At 39.1% G+C, this 21,054-nt stretch overlaps 1 protein-coding gene across 14 annotated transcripts in view; it reads left to right on the top strand.

The window, feature by feature from the left end:
* Positions 1–21,054, top strand: part of ATF2 (activating transcription factor 2) — a 60,936-nt gene that overhangs the window by 15,179 nt on the left and 24,703 nt on the right. For 7 of the 14 annotated variants that reach the window (XR_014784785.1, XR_014784782.1, XM_084813437.1 and 4 more), the window contains 8 exons: positions 897–971; positions 1,316–1,385; positions 3,960–4,056; positions 5,993–6,111; positions 6,926–7,054; positions 7,689–7,867; positions 8,581–8,695; positions 11,163–11,249. Coding sequence is in view for 11 of the 14 variants with exons in the window: in XM_084813437.1 (XP_084669563.1) it covers positions 1,338–1,385; positions 3,960–4,056; positions 5,993–6,111; positions 6,926–7,054; positions 7,689–7,867; positions 8,581–8,695; positions 11,163–11,249 (774 nt within the window). In the remaining 3 variants the exon portion in view is untranslated. The remainder of the gene's footprint in view (positions 1–896; positions 972–1,315; positions 1,386–3,959; positions 4,057–5,992; positions 6,112–6,925; positions 7,055–7,688; positions 7,868–8,580; positions 8,696–11,162; positions 11,250–21,054) is intronic. The other 7 variants (XR_014784788.1, XM_084813479.1, XM_084813428.1 and 4 more) reach the window with 3 other exon arrangements.

The following is a 21,054-nucleotide window of genomic DNA, read 5'->3' as shown; positions in this document are numbered from 1 at the left end:
TGTGTTGGATCCAGATAAGTAAAGGCATTGAATAACTCATCTACAAGGGCAAAACTAGATAATTACTTTATTTCTTTTGAAGATAGTGGTACTCTGGGTAATGTTGGGGTGGGTAGGGCAAGAGAGACACTAGTTCAAATTTGTTTCAAGAAGAAGCTTGCTGAGGCAGTCACTGGCCTGGTTTGCATGTAATTACAACCCACAAGTTGTCGTTGAATCGTGGGTAATTTTGAATCGCAGGTTGTCGTTACATGTGAACCCTGCACTATGGTTTAACTATGGGTTGTTAACCATGAACAAAACAGGAGGGGAACTCATGGTTTGTTGTTGGGTTGTAAACTCTGGGTTGTTTGTGGTTAACAACCCATAGTTAAACCATAGTGCAGGATTTGCACCTAATGACAATCCACGATGCATCAACAGCCCACAATTCAACAACAACCCATACACAACCTGTATTCTGGGTTGTCGTTATGTGCAAACCAGGTCACTATCTCTGAGGATAGGTGAAGAGAATATTTTTCCCCAGTGAGCAGGTTTGACTGTCTCCAGGTGTATGCATGGACGAATGTAATGTGTGCACTCTCCTGTATGTAGCTAGCAACAGGTCTGTAATCACAGTTGCTAAAGGGAATTCTGTCATGATCAAGGGATTTTCTGTTTTCCATATCCACATCCACCTACTTCACACATTATATTCATGTCCACTAACCCTGGGATTGTCAGGACCACTTACATGGAAAAAAGTGTATTTTATCTATTTATCAGTCTAATTTATCTCACAGTGTTGTTCTGAAGATAATTCATATAAGGATATATTATAATCCATTCCAAGCCTCTCAGGTAGGATAGGAAAGTAATAATTTAATAATTGACTTTCCCCCCTTAATTTGCAGAACCACTGTCATGAAAAGGAGGCTATAATAAGTCGTTCACCATATGAATTTTGGCTTACATGTGAAATCTGCCAGGTATATATACTGCAGTACATTTATATTCTGTTTTATTAATAAAACAACTTCTATATTTTGTAGAAATTTCAATTTGGCATGTATAGGCATATGTGAGACTTAGTTTCACTGCTGACAGACAGAAATGCCCCCAATATTTGGGCGTTCTTTGCTTTCCTCACATGATTTTAGAAGTATGCCTTCCAAACTGTTAATATACTAATTGAAATAGGCTTGGTTGCTTTTGAGGCTTGGTTATATAGTGATGCTGTATACTGGGAAAATAATAATATATTTGGAGGTTTGTGCAGAATCTTTGCAAGGTTTGTGTTCTGACATTGAAAATGTTTGTTGTTCCCATGTAGGCAATACAAGGACCTGTAGAATATGAGTGATGACAAACCCTTTTTATGCACTGCCCCTGGATGTGGACAGGTAATATATGTTAGTTCTATTCATGTCAGTCAACAGAGAAACATTTGTTATATCAGAAGAAGTGGTTTATATTTTAGTTTGCGTCCGAAGAACATTTCCACTCATTGCTTAAAGTTATTGTGAGAGGCAACTGCCCTATTCATGCCAGGCATGCTGCACACACTCAACTGTCAAGAGTTTCCTGTTGTCAGGTGGGGTGAGGAGCATAAGGTTCAGTCCCCCAGCCTCCAAATAAGTAATGGGTCTTAGTGTTGCTTCACTGAACAGCAAACACAGCCCCAATCCAGCAATGGAAATTGTGTGTAGCCTGGAACTAAATATATTGGCACCTATTTTTGTGATAGTTCCAGATTCAAGGGGGAATCTACATTCAGAAGGCTGGATGGATCAGGAAAAGCAACTCACAGATGACTTTTGTTAATATCTTTTTAGAATTACCAGGATAGAATGGACTAAAATAATAGATTTTGGATGTGGTACTTCATTGAAAAATATATATTAATGGATTAAAATGTGCAATATGTTAACTCATGTTAAAGTATTGTTTCCCTTGTTTCTGAAGAATAGTGCAGTACCCATTTATTCCAATTATGATAAATGATATAGTGGTTGCAAAGTGATGCCCTGAGCTTTCTTTAATAAACATTGTACCGTATCATCAGTCTTGGACTGGTGTCTCCATTTGTATAAAATTCCAATTTCATGGTTCCTGTATTCCTATCCCATATGTATAAGGATTTTACAGCATATTTCCTCTAACAGGAGCTCATGTTGCAGGTTGTTTGTGTGTTTTTATAATGGAATGACCACTGTAAAAAGTTATTTTTTGTATAATCGCCTTCAGTAGTAAATGTAATTTCTCTAAGTTAGAAAAGAAACTTCTTAAACTTTCAGACTGATCCAACAACTTTTTTCTTCATGGGAAACCTCTCTTAAGAACAGAACAACATCAGCATGGTTCTTATGGCTGTGGGCGGTTGCATTTCTGTAATTTGGTTTCTACTTGTTTCTATATCTATAATGGGAATTTAGTTAGATATAAATGTCAGAGAGAGAGGTAACTGCAAAGTATAGACTTACATTTTGGCTGTACTAATTACTGGACTAAAAGTATTAGAAATACCAACTATGAGAAGCAATTTTAAAGAATGGATTTCAAGAATCCAATCTCGTAAGCACAAGCCTCTCTGTTTTGCCAGGTGTCTAAAAGACTGCTCAAATGATCTACGACCATACACCATCATTTGGAACCTTATTGCATAAATATAGAAGAGCACTCTTTTAATCAAACCAAAGTTGTCAGTGGACCTCAGCATTCAGAATCAAAGGCTTCCCCATCTACTGGCCCAACTGTCTGATCCAAGAGTTGCAAGATCCTATGTAATATCAGAGCAGCTGAATCAATGATAGCCAATAGGACTGTTGCATCTGGGATCTACATTAAGGCCTTTCATGACAGAAATGGTTTTGCAAACCTATGGTTAAAAGCTAGCTCACTCTCCAGAATGATACAGGCCAGTTATGGCATCAGACGCATTGTCCCTTTTCATAACATTAGCTAGACAGACAGGATTGTAGGACTGGTAAGAAGGAGCTTCAACAACATTCATGGCTCATTATACAGATGGGACCTTGGCCAATATACTGTAATTTTACAGCTCAGGAACATTTTACTGATATATTCAGTATTTTAGAACTGGGGACAGTAGATATTGCTGCCTCCTTCCACCTTTGTTAATTATTATACATACCAAAGTACTGACCGGTGTGAGAGCAACAGATTAAAAAAATACAGGTATGTCAGAGAAAATATTGTTTGAGTTATAATTATCAGTTACTTTAAAGTGTTGTAATTTATGCTCTTGTTTCAGTCTAATATGGTCTAGGAGATTTTAACATTTCAATTGTTTTGAGCCATTCCAGTTTTATATTCTGAGAAATAAAATGCCAGTATGGTACTGCAGTGCCAAGAGTCATGGCCACCATCAAGAGGGGTATGCACAAGCATGTCCGTGTGCACTTGAATTTGAACTAAGTTGTTTTTCTGAAGTTGCACCTAAAGAAACCACAAAGTGATTTTTAAGCTCTCCCATGTACTAAAAAGAAAGGAGTTCGGCACAAGAGAAACTATAGTTTTCCCATTTCTTTTCTCTTTATTAATGTTTAGCAGTTAAAATTAATCACTTTATAAACTGAGAAATTCCATTGTGAGGCTGTCATATTTGTGATTTGTTAGATTTATTACAATCCTGAAACCATTGTGTAGCTGCTCATCAAAAAGAGGTTCCAGGTTGGGTGAAATTGTTAAAAATTGATATGAGCCTCTTGGTATTTATGATGATGCTACTTAAGCTCTGAAGACATTTTGAAGATTTTAAAAAAATCTTTTTGGCCAATGGATGCTAAAAGTATTATTGCCCCTCTGTACCATCAACATTTTCATATTTTAAAAATCAGCTATTAACTTATTGCTAATGGCTTTTAACCTATTGTGAAAATGATTCTCCATGTTGTTATCACCTTAGTCAACATTCAAATTTATAACTATATATATTTTAAAACTTTTTGCCACAGCGTTTTACCAACGAGGATCATTTGGCTGTCCATAAACATAAACATGAGATGACACTGAAATTTGGTCCAGCTCGTAATGACAGTGTCATTGTAGCTGGTTAGTATATATTTTTATTAATCCATCTTTCTTTTAGAATGTGCACATATTTTGTGTATTTTTTGTATATGACTTTAATTCTGTAGGCTCATTAGAAATAATATCAAAATATTGCAAACTATTTTTTGTAAAGTAACGTGTTGTCCTTTGCCTTGTGACTCATATCGCTCTGTCTGTACAGGCTTTGACTTCTAAATAATAAAGAGCTGTCCAGTTAAACTGGGCTTTGTAAAAGCTGTTTTAGTAAATCATACCTGGCAATTAGAGGAAGGTACTGATTCTAGAAAATGCTTACATGCACAATCCTATTTAAATGAATGTCATGTGCCCATAAATGGTTATGGGATAAATATCTATAAGTGCTTCTGTTCATAAATTCATTTTAAAGCTTTTTAAAAAATTGGTCTCAAAATCAATGTCAAAGTATATACTATCTGATTTTTATATCTTTAACAGTCTCTTCCCTTATGGTGATCTTGTCCTCTCAAACGTCCTTTTACAAGTTACTTACCAAGTACCAAAAGAAGGAAATAAGTTGTCTTGAAATTCATCAACTATATTGTTTACATAAAGAATGAAGAGCTGGGGTTCTGAAAGGCACCATATCTGACCTCTCTAGAGGAATAATGTGTGATGCTTTTAAGCATTAGCCTATCAGACCTTCACATTCTCTGCTACTTTTTCCTGAAACACTAATAATTGACAAAAACAGTCCCCAGTTTAGTAATGAGTTACATCCAAAGCTGAAATGCACACCCACCCTTGCAAGATGGGTCCACCCAAATTCTGCCAATTCTCCCTTTCCTCTGAAACCCCCCATGCCTTATCCCACACTGTTTGGGAGAGATCACTGACCATCAAGAGCTGAATTTTGGAACAATAGGGGGCTGCAATGAGTCAGGAGAAGGTAAGAAAGTCCCATTGCCCAATCAGAACTCCACTTGCATTTTCTGGATCCCACCCATTGTTGTTGTTATTTTGTAAAAGTCCACACTTGATAGGAAGATACACTGAGTGGTAGTAAAGTACTTGCAAACTGTTATCTGTTTTTCTCAACCTAATTGAGAGGAAGGCCAGGATCTCTTCTTGATCATCCCAGAGTGCAGGACACAGAACAGTGGGCTCAGGTTACAGGAAGCCAAATTCCAGCTGAACATCAGGAAAAACTTCCTGACTGCTAGAGCAATATGACAATTACCTAGGGACATAGTGGGCTGTCCCACACTGGAGGCATTCAAGACTAGGCTGGAGAGCCGCTTGTCAGGGATGCTTTGACCTGGATTCCTGCACTGAGCAGGGGGTTGGACTCGATGGTCTTATAGGCCCCTTCCAACCCTACTGTTCTATGATTCTATGTCTAATTCAAATATATTTTATGTCATTAAGCATTGATATAGTAGAATTGTGTGTAATGTTGATCCTCTGCAGCGGGGGTGGGCAGAAGAGGAAGCTCTTCCTATAGTTGCATGCCATCTTATTACATTTTTATTTGGAGGTTCCAGTGCAGTGTCACGCTCCTTCCTCTGTAGCCCAGAGGAGCAACTATTAGCAACAACAAAAAACAACAACAACATTTACTTGAAATATCCCTCATTTCAAAGCTATAATATCTTGTCCAGTTTGTAAGGTCTGTTTTTACAAATCTAACAGGTCCTTCTGCTCTTCTGCCCTTAAAGACTTTCTAATTGTGGTGTTGATATTGGTAATAGTGATGATAAAAGGAATTATTTTGCTTAAAGGTAGCATTCTGAACTTTAAAAATAGAGTCATTTAGAGCAAACCCTTTAATGTTGCTGGTACTACACTCCTGTTAGGATCAGGTGCAGATTTTAAGTGCTTGAGACATTAATAATATTGGCATTGATTTGCAAATACATATAAAAACAAATCTGTACTTAAGCAGGAGTGCAAATCATATATTTCTCTTTTATCATAGATCAGACTCCAACGCCAACTCGATTCCTGAAGAATTGTGAAGAAGTGGGTTTATTCAATGAATTAGCAAGTCCTTTCGAAAATGAATTCAAAAAAGCTTCTGAAGATGATATCAAGAAAGTATGTTAACATAGAGGGTTAAAACGAAATTCCTTTGTATGGTACTGTCTGAACTCTCTTTGACGTTAGGAATCTTGCACCAGTAGAAAAAGCATTAGTGTGGAAAAATATCATGGAAACTGTACTTGGACGAAATATTCTTTGAAGGGTCCTAGTAGGACGAGTAACTTTTCTATTAAAAAAAACCCTATTCTGACATGTAATCTCACAGCTGGAGTAGGAGTAACTCTAAAGGAGACCAAAATATTGCCATTTAATGTTATTTTGCTTGAAAAAGGATATAAAAGTATTAAAAGTATCCTAACTGGCAGCTAATTTAATGTAACTCCTTGCCTCAAGGTCAGGCAGGCACGAACACTGTGTTGCTTCCAGCGCCTCCTCAAAACAGCCCTATTCCAGGAAGCCTTCCTTAACTAATCTGCCATCATTTTTATTGGCATTCTGCTTGTTTTTTAGAAATAATTTTAATATGGTATTTCGTCCTTTTTATCCTTGTACTATTTTATCTCTTATTATTCACTGTTCTGGAATCTGTTTAGATATGGAGTGGTATATAAATGTTTTAAATAAATAAGTAATCAAACATATCCATGGCTCTCACTAGGGATGAAGTTATCTAACTTGTATTATAATACTTTTTTAATGAAAAATGGGTGGCAGAAAGTAATTTCCTGTCATTACACATTTTATTACTGCCAGAACTGACTGAAAAGAGATGATGGTACTGTTGACTTGATTGTAAATTGCCTGCTGTTTAAAGAGATACCTGCTTGTTGATATGCAGCTTTTAAAATTTATCTGTCAAATCTTCCAGATGCCTCTAGACTTATCACCTCTTGCAACACCAATTATTAGAAATAAAATTGAAGAGCCTTCAGTTGTCGAGACAACCCACCAGGATAGCCCCTTACCTCATCCAGAGTCCACTACCAGTGACGAAAAGGTCAGTAACTCTTCACAGTTTAAAAGTGTACCTCGTGTATGGATTTTGCCAACAAATTCAAGGAAGCTATTAGACCATAAACGTTATTTGCAAGCCTACCTGCCCACACACATCTGTGTTAGTCATCAACACCCTGAACATGAGAGACTGACTCTTACAGATTCCAGAAGTGCCCATTTCTGGTCATCTGAAGGGCAATATTATCATTCTGAATGATTATTAAAGTACAGTATTGCAGAATCTCTTTCTTCTTCCCCATCTTGCCTCTGAACAAAGATCATGCAGTCTCACCTGCTATGTATCTCAGAGGAGAGCGGACAAACAGATCCACATGGATAGTCTGTGCAGCATTGCACATTCATGTAATGGCAGTGACTGACATGGAAAAACCAGTGCAATGGGGTTGAGGTGGGGGATGACATTTGACAAGCTCTCACATGTTGGCAACCACATCCACATGGAATAATTCCATCATCCGTAGACCTAGACAGAGAATAACTATGTGGTGGTGCTGACGTAAGCAGTGGCCCTAAGTTGCAACTAAGAAAATCTCCATGGCTTTAAAAGTTTCTGATAGAATTAAATAACTTAAGTGTTTTCTCAATATAAAAACAAGCTTTCCTGTTTTTTGCAGGAAGTGTGTCTGCAGCAGACTGCTCAGCCTACATCCACCATTGTTCGTCCAGCTTCTCTACAGGTTCCTAATGTGTTGCTTGCAAGTTCTGACTCAAGTGTCATTATTCAGCAAGCCATACCTTCACCAACTTCTAGCACCGTCATAACCCAGGCTCCATCCTCCAATAGGCCAATAGTGTGAGTAGTGTGATATATAAGGTGAAATGTTTTAACAACTTTCTTTGTATAGCACGTTACTTTAAAAAAAATAAAAACCTTCACCATAGTCACATTGATTCTTCCTTTAAAAAAAAGTTGCTGGCATTTGCACTGATCTTATTTAATGCTGCAAAAGACCTAATGAAGCTTTAAGGAGTAGAAGGATTATTTTGAAAGAAAAAGTAGTTCCAGGCTTTGAAATGAGAACTGTAGGTCTATGATCTATATAATGGAAAAATAATGTAAAACCAGCCAGTGAAGTGGTCTTGTATAAATCATAATCTCTCAGGCTTGACTCCAGAGTTCCTGTGAGCAGAACTCTTTTCATAGAATACTTCTGCTGGTGGAATGGGGGTGGGAGGTGATTTTCACTGATTGGATTATGAGACTCTCTGGAACAGTGTGGGAGGTGGTGCTATGGGCTGTAGGGAGAAGGAGATATCAGTGAAAATTACCTTCTTCCTCTGCTGGATCTCAGCCCCTTCCACAAGTGGAAGGATCCCTTTCATTTATGGAAGGGCAACTCTGGATCCAACCCTCTGGCTCTGAATCCTGTCTTTAAAAAAGCCATATCAATAACCTACATACTGCACAGAATTGCTTCAAGGATAAATGAAATATGCAATGGACTTTGTACTATAAGTGCTATAGTACTTTTTCTTTTTCCTCCCCCCCCCCATGTCTTTTCTTAGACCGGTGCCAGGTCCTTTCCCTCTACTGTTGCATCTTCCTAATGGACAAACCATGCCTGTTGCTATTCCTGCCGCGATCACAAATTCTAATGTGCATGTCCCAACTGCAGTTCCAGTAAGTGTGTGTATATGGCATACACACCTGCCTCCAGAGTTTGGACAAGTCCCATTCCCCAGATCCTAATGCTGGGAACAGCTGTGACTCTGGCACCACTTGATCCAGATGAGCATGCATGGGTGAAGCCAATCAGGAGGATGGAAGAGGGACATATGATCATAGCATGCGGACAGTTGGGAGACTGAAGGTGGATCCCATCCAGGATCCTGTGAGAAGAAAAGCTTAAGGGTATCCCTCAGGGGGAGGAAGGGCGTGAATCTTCAAACCAACTGGTTTTGGGAGGAAAGTAGTGAATCACTCCACAACTCAGGCTATCAGAGGAGCCAGGGCCATGGACAGAATACACACCCTACTATTAGGCACACACCCTATTAAGTCAAATTTTCCCTGTCTCAACCCATCATGCCCCATACAGTGATTAGTAGGAGCCAGCTTGGATTCGTAAAGAATACATTCTGCCAGACTAATCTTATCTCTATTTTTAATTTTGGGTTACTAACTTAGATTGTGGGAATGCTGTGGATGTGATTTGTCTCTAGTTCCTCAACACTTTTGACAGTATCCAGCACTGCCACTCCACCTATGCTATCGGTGTACAGCTGGCGTAAGCAACCTCTAGTGGTACACCAGTAGCATAAGCTCTGTGAAGGATTTCTCCAGAAAACTTGTCACACAAGCTTGTGCTATTGGCGTATCGCTAGTGGACGTTTACACTAACGGAACATCAATAAACGGAGTGGTAGTTTTGGATACTGCCCACCGTTCCCCATAATATTTTGGTTAGAAAACATTAAATGTGAACTAGATGATAATGCTGTCAGGTAAATTCAGAGCTGGCTGGAAAACCATACTCAAAATATTCAACAGTTGTTCTTCATCTAACTGGAGGGAGATTTCAAGTGGTGCTGCAGGGCTCTGTCCTAGGCCTGGTACTCTTCAACACTTTATCAGTGACAGGTGGAGAGAATTCTTACCAAATTTGCAGGTGACAGAAAATTGGGAGGGATAGCTAACAACTCATAAGACAGCAATTAAATTCAAAAGTAATAGTTCCAGTTTATTCTGCAGTAGTCAGACCTCATCTGGAGTACTGTATCCAGTTCTGGATGTCATACTTTAAGAAGGATGTAGACAAATTGTAAAGGGTTCAGAGGAGGGCAGTAAAGATGGCCAGCAGTATAGAAAACAAGTCCTTTGAGGAAAGGTTGAAAGAACTGGGCATGTTTAGCCTGGAGAAGAGAATACTGATGGGGCAGGGGTTGGTGTTCATGATAGTACTCTTCAAAAGCCCTGAAGAGCTGTTGCATAAAAGGGCAAAGATTTGTTCTCTACTGCCACAAAGGACAGGACTAGATCTAATGGGCTTGAGTTACAGGAGGACAGATTTCAGGAACATTAGGAGAAACTTCTTGATGGTAAGAGCAGTTCAACAGTGGAGCTGATTACCAGGGGAGTGAAGGGCTGGACCTCGTTGGAGGTCTTCAAGCAGATGCTGATCTACCCCCAAGCTATCTTTTGGGGATGGCTTAACTGGATTTTCTATGTCAAGTAGGAGGTTGAATTTGATGGCCCACAAAGACCCCACCAACTCTACAATTCTGTGCTAGCCACTGTTCTTTGTCAAATCATAGGAATGGAGATTCTACCAGTAAAATTACAGTAATAAATCCAAATTAAAAACAACAGTGAACTATAAAAATATCAGCTAAAATATAGCATATAAGAACCAATAAAAAGTAGATACAATTAATAAACCAATAAAACAGATTTCAGCCATTAAAAACCTGGATGAATAAGAGTCCTGACTTGGCACCTGAATAATAGTAATGTTAGCTTCCGATGAATATGTCTTCAGAGGATATTCAAGAGAGAGGGTGCCACCAAGGAAAGGCCACCTTCCTGGACACCCCTGCCTAATCTTGGAAGGTGGGGGCATCCAGGGAAGTTCCTCTGAAACAGATCTTAGCATACTATGCTATGACATTACAACATGATGTTGCAGGTGCAGCTCAGTTGAGCAACCTTCGGAACTTTCATTGGAAAGGGATAGACCAGGGCTGGGCAACGTGCAGCGACATGGGGCCCTTGGCTTATTTTTATAAGGCCCTCAGCCTAATTTCAAAAATCCTCTACATGCAATCAGCTCAGACAACAGATGAGACTGATCTGTTCCTTCCCTGTGTGGGAAGGAAGAGGGAAAGAGAGAAAAGAGGATGGCAGAAACAGAGAGAAAAAAGAATAGCAGAAATAGAAAAGGGGTGACCCATCTACTTTGGCATTGGCCCTGCCTACTGCTGGCTTTGGCCCCGCTCACTGCAGACATGCAGTCCCTGACAGATTAGCCATGAGGGAATGCAGTCCTTGATGAGAAAAAAGGTTGGCCACCCCTTGGTTACACAATCCCACCTGCTCATAAAGTTAGATCTGCTTTTATTTTTATATTAACTCTGACTCTCTTGAACAGATTGTTAGACCTGTCACCATGGTGCCTAGCATCCCAGGAATTCCAGGGCCTTCTTCTCCACAACCTGTGCAGTCAGAGGCAAAGTTGGTAAGTATTACACACTTCTTTAGTAAGATAAATTTTCACATAATGTTGTAGCATAGTCAGTGAATCCCAGTTATAAAATTCAGATTTTAAATATTTTTCTACTTTCTGATTCTTAAATCACCATTCAGATCCTTTGTTTCATAAACTTATTGGGTACCTGCATTTTCGATCCTGAAGAAATTAGAGTTGTGAATGATTGGGTTCACACAGTCACCGCAGCCCACTGTGGCTTATGGCATGTGCAGGCAGCCATTTGGAATATTAAACTCCAGCAGGGGATTGCCATGGTCTGTTATGTTGTCTAAACCCCGATGCTGTGGGTTGTTTGAGGGTTAAACAACTCTCAAATAACCCAAAGTCTGTTGTAGGGTTATTTGAGGATTGTTTAATCCTCAAACAACCCCTGCCTTCCAGGTTTGGATAATATGACAAACCATAGCAATTTTCCACCGGAGTTGAATATTCAAAATGGCTGCCAGCATGCACTGAAACCCACCATTGCATAAACAAGCCACGATGGGCTGCAGTGATTGTGCGGACTGCCCCAGTATGTTTGTGTGTTGTGCAATCCTTCTACATTTCGAAAAGTAGGTCATTAAGAACAGCATACACATTTTTATCATAATAGTGCGTAGGCCTTATATAGCCTTCTAGAACATTCAGTATATTTCTCATATGTTAACATGGTAATAATGCCATCATCAGCTCGGCATTGGTGTAGCTTGGTGTAATGTGGGCGAACATGTTAGTTATATGTTTCTGCCTCTTATTACTTCCCTCCAGAGTTGATTAAACCTAATATAAGCTGGTGGACACCCTTGCTGCCAACATTATTTACATTTATAAATCAGTCTGGAATTATCTCAGGTTTATGGAGGAGGGCAATAATTATTCTCATACACCAAAGGGGAGAAAAGTCTGGTCCAGCTAATTACAATCCTATTTATTAATCATTTGAAAAATTCATACAGTCTGCCTATTAAATAAGCTCAGGTCCTGGTTATCTGAATTTAATATATAAGAAACCAGGTCTGATTGCTCTGTTCTCGACCACTTCGTGGTTTCTTTGGTTTTAGCTGAAAATTATTCCTGGGGACCCAGTCAGAAATTATTTGCAACATTTGTCCATCTTGAAACTGCTTTCAGTCTATTCCTAGAGGTTTGTTATGGGAGAAGGGGAAGAAATTATCCTGTAGATCAGAGATTTCTTTTTGATTGAAAGCTTACTTTTGACAACCTCTTTGCAATGTAGGTGTGATCCAATGACGTTTCTTCTACTGAAGCTGTGATACAAGCCTGTGTATTGTGTGCTTACTTTATTTGCCTTATTTATGAATGGTTTAGCTTCTGCACTGAAAACTCCCATGCTCTGAAACTAGCTTCCATACATGTGCCATTACTATTATATGCTGATGATTCAATGTAATTGTCACAATAAAGACCTGAATTATATTGCTTCCTGAAGGCTTTTGGCCTTTTTGGAATATTAACCATTTAGTTATTAATTTTAGCAAAACTTAAGATCCTGGTCTTTTCTAAAGCTAAAAAAGTATATAGATGGGCTATACACTTTGACTTTAATGACCATCCTATCGAACAAGTAAATCACTACAAGTAGCTTGATGTTAGCTTTCTTCGTACTTTAAAGTGGAGCCTTTGAAGATCTTCCACATTTAAATTAGTGCATAACAGTTCAACCACTCTGTACATACCATACTCTTGGTGACCTGAGCAAAGATAAGAGATTTTATATGGAATAGCTGTATGGATGGATGGATAGCTATATGACATAGAGGCTGGAAGAATTTGGTCACTTCTTCAGAGTGATAATTGGTGCCCCTAGTTGCATGGCTAATGTGGTTTTCCGCCTAGAAACAAGACTTAAATCTATCATATGTAAGGTTTGGGCAATGACCTTTTCTAAGTTGACGAAATTCTGCATTGGCTATCAGATTTCTAGTTACTGTTCTACGATCCTCCAAGATTTATACAGAAATGCATGGCTGAAGACTGTTCAGTGCAAAATAATGCAATTGGAAATTTCTCTTTAAATTTCCATTGGAACTTTTATCTTTAGGCGAAATGAAGGCAAAAGCAGTATTGCTCCAAAGATTATGATATAGAATGTCAAAATCTATGTTGCTGGTGTCTTAATTGTGCTTTCCTTCCATTTTTGGTTTCAATATCCAGCTGGGAGCAAAGTGCTAATTACCTAAGAGTTCTAAATGCCTATACCTTATCTGATCACCTTTATGCTGCCTTGTTTGAATATGTTACCTTCTGTCCTGTTAGAGCAGAGATATAATAAGCAAACTTCTTTAGAGGCTTGCTGCCCTTTCAGCTCTGCAATGTATTGTTGCACTGTAATTTTAGTCATGATATCAAGAGATAAATTCCCTGGTAGAGATAGTAATTATGTGTTTTACTGTTGACATATTTGCTATTACTGAAAAAGTTGCTAAGTTGTTGTTCTTACATTGGAATTAAGATAAGAGCTCAATGAACATGTATCTGATTTAGCTAGAGGCCTGGTTTAATTTCTTTTTGATGGTTTATTTGCTTTATTTACAACTGCCTGATATATTTAGAAAGTGTTGAATCTTGTTTGTGTGGGTTTTTTGTAAACTGGTCAGTGACCTGAAGAAATTCAAATTCAGTTCAAGTAGTGCCATCGCCAGCTCAGCATTAAGCATAACCTTCTGTAAAATGGACCAACATATTAGGTGCATGTCAATCATTCCTTTTCTTCGCTTAGTCTACAGCAGTTGAATCTTCATTAATTGTACAGAATTAATGAACTGACCCCTTCATGGATCACTTCCTTGTTGTGGCAAGGGGGCTTGTGTAACTCAGTGAAGCCATAAGCTATGCCGTGCAGGGCCACCGAAGACGGACAGGTCATGGTGGAGAGTTCTGACAAAATGTCCACTGGAGAAGGAAATGGCAACCCACTCCAGTATTCTTGCCAAGAAAACCCCATGGAACATATCACAAGGCTAAAAGATATGATGCCGGAAGATGAGCCCCTCAGGTTGGAAGGTATCCAATATACTACTGGGGAAGAGCAGAGGGAATTTCCAAGTAGCACCAGAAAGAGTGAAGCAGCTGGGCCAAAGCCGAAAGGACACTCAGCTGTGGATGTGTCTGGTGGTGAAAAGAAAATCCGATGCTGTAAAGCACAATATTGTTTAGGAATCTGGAATGTAAGATCAATGAATAAAGGTTAAGCTGGAGGTGGTCAAACATGAGATGGCAAGACTGAACATCGACATCTTGGGAATCAGCGAACTAAAATGGACAAGCATGGGCGAATTTAATTCAGGCGACCATCATATCTACTACCGTGGGCAAGAATCCCTTAGAAGAAATGGAGTAGCACTCATAGTCAACAAAAGGGTGGGAAAAGCAGTACTGGGGTACAATCTCAAAAACGACAGAATGATCTCAGTATGAATCCAAGGCAAACCATTCAACATTACAGTAATTCAAGGCTATGCCCCAACCACTGAGGCTGAAGAAGCTGAGGTTGATCGGTTCTATGAAGACCTACAACACCTTCTAGAACTAACACCAAAAAAAGATGTCCTCTTCATCATAGGGGATTAGAATGCCAAAGTAGGAAGTCAAGAAATCATCGGGATAACAGGCAAGCATGGCCTTGGTGTACAAAATGAAGCAGGACAAAGGCTAATAGAGTTTTGCCAAGAGAACACGCTGGTCATAGCAAACATGCTTTTCCAACAGCACAAGAGGCGACTCTACACATGGACATCAGCAGATGGTCAATATCGAAATCAGATTGATTATGTACTTTGCAGCCAAAGATGGAGAAGCTCTATACAGTCAGTAAAAACAAGATCTGGAGCTGACTGTGGCTCAGATCATGAGCTGCTTCTTGCCAAATTTTGGCTTAAGTTGAAGAACGTAGGGAAAACCACTAAACCATTCAGGTATGACCTCAATCATATCCCTTCTGAATATACAGTGGAGGTGAGGAATAGATTTAATGGATTAGACCTGATAGACAGAGTGCCTGAGGAACTATGGACGGAGGTCTGTAACATTATTCAGGAGGAAGCAACTCAATCCATCCCAAAGAAAAAGAAATGCAAGAAAGCCAAGTGGCTGTCTGATGAGGCTTTACAAGTCGCTGAGGAAAGAAGGGAAGCTAAAAGCAAGGGAGAAAGGGGAAGATATATCCAACTGAATGCAGAGCAAGGAGAGACAAGAAGGCCTTCTTAAATGAACAATGCAAAGAAATTGAGGAAAACAACAGAATGGGAAAGACTAGAGATCTTTTCAAGAAAATCGGAGATCTCAAGGGAACATTTTGTGCAAAGACGGGCATGATAAAGGACAAAGAAGGCAGGGACCTAATAGAAGCAGATGAGATTAAGAAGAGGTGGAAAGAAGACACAGAAGAACTATACAGGAAAGATCTGAATGTCCCTGATAGCCATTGATAGTGCGGTCACTGAACTTGAGCCGGACATCCTAGAGAGTGAAATCAAGTGAGCCTTAAGAAGCATTACTAACAACAAAGCTAGCGGAGATTACAGTATTCCAGCTGAGCTATTTAAGATCCTAAAAGATGATGCTGTTAAAGTGCTGCACTCAATATGCCAACAAATTTGGAACGCTCAACAGTGGCCACAAGACTGGAAAAGGTCAGTTTACATTTCAATTCCAAAGAAGGGCAACGCCAAAGAGTGTTCAAACTACCATCCAATTGTGCTCATTTCACATGCCAGCAAGGTTATGCTCAAAATCCTACAAGTTAGGCTACAGCAACATGTGAACCGAGAACTACTGGAAGTACAAGCTGGGTTTCGAAGAGGCAGAGGAACTAGAGATCAAATCGCCGACATTCGCTGGATCATGGAGAAAGCAAGAGAATTCCAGAAAAATGTCTATTTCTGCTTCATTCACTACGCTAAAGCCTTTGATTGTGTGGATCACAACAAACTGTGGCAAATTCTGAAAGAGATGGGAGTACCAGACCACCTTACCTGTCTCCTGAGAAACCTGTACGAGGGACAAGAAGCAACAGTAAGAACCGGACATGGAACAACCGATTGGTTCAAAATTGGGAAAGGAGTACGACAAGGCTGTATATTGTCGCCCTGCTTATTTAATTTATATGCAGAGTACATCATGAGAAACGCCAGGTTGGATGAATCACAGGTCGGAATTAAGATTGCCGGGAGAATTATCAACAGCCTCAGATACGCAGACAATACCACCCTAATGGCAGAAAGTGAAGAGGATCTAAAGAGCCTCTTGTTGAGGGTGAAAGTGGAGAGTGCAGAAGCTGGTTTGAAACTCAACATTAAAAAAACGAAGATCATGACATCTGGCCCCATCACTTCCTGGCATATAGAAGGGGAAGAAACGGAAGCAGTGACAGATTTTATTTTCTTGGGCTCCAAGATCACCGCAGAATATTTTGGCCACCTAATGCGAAGAGAAAACTCCCTGGAAAAGACCCTGATGCTGGGAAAGATTGAAGGCAAAAGGAGAAGGGGACGGCAGAGGATGAGATGGCGAGATAGCATCACCGATGCAATGAATATGAATTTGAGCACACTCCGGGAAAGAGCAGAGGACAGGAAGGCCTGGCGTGCTATGGTCCATGGGGTCACGAAGAGTCGGACACGACTTAACGACTGAACAACAACAATGAACTGACGAAATAGGTCCAAAGGCCAGCAGACATAATGGCATCATTTGCACGTGACAATAAGCCACATTTTATTATATCATTAGGCACATAAATAAAAATCACTATACGATGTAGTGGATAGAACCCTCACTTATGAAGCTTACTGGGCAGCCTTGAGCAAGTCCTTTCTTCCTCTCTTTCAACCTCACCTACTTTATAGGGTGGTTGTGGGTACATGACAATAAGGCAGAGTTCTGCAAGAACTGTGGCTTACCATGTGTGATCAGCATGCTTGTGCATGCCGTCCTATCACTCCTGCCGGAAGTGGCAGTGGCTAAACAAACCACAGCAGCTTGGCAAAAACATGGTTTGTTGTTGGCTTAAGACTCGAAGAAGAGACAAGCCAGAGTATCTGGTTCTCATGTCATGGTAAGCAAACCATGGATGGAAGTCCATGGTTTGTTTAGCTCGGAGTAGGCAACCTTTTGGGGCCCATGGGCACGTTTGGCAATTTGAGAAACTGTCATGGCACTGCCCAAAAATGGCTGCCATAGCAGACCTAGCTAGTCATAAAGGACAACTAATCTGCTCAGCTGACTGTGTACAACACAGAGGTGGGGTCTGAGGCACAACACACTATACAACTCCTTTAAACCCACACTTGTCAGCACCAACAGAAACCTGTTTCACAGGAGGCAAACTCTTTTACTCACACCATGTTGCGTACCCCTGGTTTAGGCAATGTGTACAGCATGCTGTCTCATTTACAGTAAGTCCAAATTCCTTAGAATTCCAGCTTATTGTTATGTGCAAACCAGGCCTATATTTGTGAACAGTGGAAGAATCCTGCAACAATTTAATGGTAAAAACAAATTTGACTGGAAGTCTGTCATGTTCTGATAATTCTGCTTAGCAAGATAAAAGGATTCATGGGAAAAAGCAATTGTAATTGCCTAATTTATGGTATCTAAACAGTGTTATAAAATATAATTGTAACACTGTTTGTAATTATACAGTTAACAAGTTCATAATTTTTATTGCTTGAATCAATCGTTTCTTACAGTGCATAAATTACAGTGCTTTCACTGTATTCTTTATTTGCCTGTGTCTTCATATAAACTAATAGTGATCACAGTTCTCTGGGTGCTGGTCCTTATGTAGCCAAATTATCATCATCCACATATAAGAGAGGTATCACAGGCTTGGGGGACTCACGGTTTTGAGAAGTACAAAAAAAAGCACAGTGATGACTGAGCTTGCTTAGTGGTCACAGAATGCAGATTGACAGGGGTGGGGTGGTGGGGAGAGAATGGAAAACCTTGTGGGAGATGGGAGGGAGTATCCTGAGAAGAAACACTCCGCACTGCAAAGTCCCAGTTATATACTAATAGTGAACTCATTCTCCGAGCGCCTATTGTTATGTAACCAATACAGCACCACCCATGAACAAGAGGGAGGTATCAGCATGCTTGGGGGAACCCCAGAGTTTGTAGATGTGCAAAAAAAATCTTTAGGTGCAAAAACTTTTTTAAAAAAATCCCTAAGGCTAAAGAACAAAACAAAAATACCCCAACCCAAGTAGCCTTGGCACGCTAAATGGGCATAGAATGCTAACTGACTATGGTGGGTGGGAATAGAGAGGCAGGTGGGAATGGAGCATCCTGGAAGAAGGTGGCACAGCTGATGAGTTGAGCAGCAGTGTTCCTCACCACAACAACTTGTTAAATCTATTGTAAAAATGCAGAAAGGGAAATACATGCAATAAAAGAGGCGGCGAATGAATCCACAACTGAAATCTACTTGTCAGATCATATATGTTTAACCTACAGAAACATTAATTATTTTAAATTGGTTAATTCCTAACATGAAATGTGTTAGGGGATTGATGTCATGATTACTTTGAAAGGGAACTCACACACCTACTTTATGTTCAATATGGCAAAGGAAACATGCACATTTTGTGGGCAACTACGGTGAGATTACAGCAGTAAAAGCATTGAGTTTAGCACTGTTGGTATGTGGTAGATGGGATCCACTGACGCTCTTCTGTTTTTAGCTCCATACACAAAGTCTAAGATACTCAGCAATGAAGACTGGCATGGATTATTTCAAAAATAGGCTCCAGCATGGGTTGCTAATTTTATACTGCAAGGAAAGGAAAATTTTGACACTGTGCATTTCTCACTATTGGAGTCGTAAAATGGAGTGAGTTCCATCTGTGAATGTTCATGCATGGAAGGTATTTATTGTAAATCACCCTCAGAATTTTTAAAAGAGGTGGTATATAAATACCCATAATAAATACACAAATAAATATTAAAATACAGGGTCACTTACCTGGCAGCCAGAGCAGTGTCATGAAAATATCTTTTATTCTTGGCAGGCAAGAGATTGTCTGATAGTGTCATGGTTCAAATAGAACAAGCCATTGTTTGTCGTTATGAGCAAGAGACTCAGATCCTCCCCACTCCCCCTTTCGTTTGCCCCCAAGACCAGCAGATTGAAAGCATCTGTATTCACTTTTAAGTAAGCCACATTTTCCCATTAGGAAACTGTGGGTTATTCTAACTCTGGTTAGTTAAAGCTAACCAGGATATCAAACAAACCACAGTTAGAATAAAGCACAGTTTCATGATTTTGGACATAATGAGAAACCATTTCACTCAAATACACAAGCTATTCTGCACAGGAAAGCGGGAACCAAAAAACAGTATGATTTGTTATGTCTGATGTGTAAGAGAAATGGCAATCCTATAAGAGGTTTGTTAACTCGGAATTTATGTACAAAATAATTTGACATAGAATTATTTAGAATACTTTTGTATAATTATGCATAAGGTTAGATTTATGTATTTTTAAAGGCTATATAGCAATGTGTGCTATTATATCTGCAAAATGTAGATGCAAGGAAGATAAAATAGCTAAATTTAAATTTTAACAGTCTCTTTAATTGATAAAATCTGCATTTTCACTATTTGTTTCAGTAAGGTGGTGAATGTTTTTTGTTTATTTTAAGCCAGAGACATTCAAACATTATTTCTTAGATGCAGAGGCAACTGCAGGGCCTGGACATAAACTGACGAAATGTATCTGACTGGATTTTCCCTGGAACAAAGGAACATGAGTACTGTTCTGATTTTTCTACAGGTTCAATAAAAATGTAGGGCTATTACTCTTTTAAAGATGGCATTTCAAATTAAGCTTTAATTATTAAGGGATATGCATTATTCTTGATGTGTTTTAGAGCTGTCAACCAGTTAGAATCTGTGACCATTTTAACAGTGTTTAAGGCTGCAAATTCCCCATTAAAGATAGAGTAAACATGCATAGGCTTCCACTGCAGGTTATTTAAATCTGTTAGTTACATTAAATTGTTTAATTACATTAAATAATTAATTAAATCTGTTAATAATTGTATCACCTCAATTCAGGTGATACAAATAGGATTTTTTTTTCTGTTGTTTGGGGAAGGCTGAAATGTGTAAGAGGATCATTTATAACCAGATCAGTTATAACCATTCTATAAGCAGTGAAGACTCTTTCTCAGGAGATAACTCAAATTTAAATCACATTTTAAAAACTTATATTTTTATTTCACTAGTGCTAATTTGCCGATTATCTGCTGCTTTCAGTTTTAACATTACACGTACAGATAGGCAATGACTATCTCTGCAGCTTTCTTTCAGTAAATCTTAGTCCCATTTGAAAGTGATACATAAAATGTTTGCATACATCCTGTTTAAAAAATCATTTTGTTTTCTCTTACCTATAGAAATCAGAGAGGTCATTTATCTTTTAACCAAAATCTGTATTCATGACTGCATTCCTCTAAAGAATGCCCTTCTGCCCATTTTTCACATTCTAATTGCAAGTTATTCTTGGAGTGTTTATCTCAGATTTAAATCTGTTTTGTGCTCTCTAATGGTATTTCAAAGTGTTGCCAGCTTGGAATTACACAATGTATATGACAGACCATGCTGAAAATTATTTCAGTGGCACATCTCTGTCTTGATTCCACATATGTAAATGTTTACATAATCTCCACTGCCTTAGGTTTGGTTTTAGAGACTAAATACATATTGGAAGAATGAGAGAGGCCACTAGTTATAGGTGGGAAAGATGCTGGATGCTGAAATAGATGAA

The sequence above is a fragment of the Heloderma suspectum genome, chromosome 1 (assembly GCF_057233095.1).
Source record: "Heloderma suspectum isolate Gila_16-S chromosome 1, 16-S_ref, whole genome shotgun sequence".
Lineage (NCBI taxonomy): Eukaryota > Metazoa > Chordata > Lepidosauria > Squamata > Helodermatidae > Heloderma > Heloderma suspectum.
This window is presented reverse-complemented; position numbering and strand designations above follow the sequence as displayed.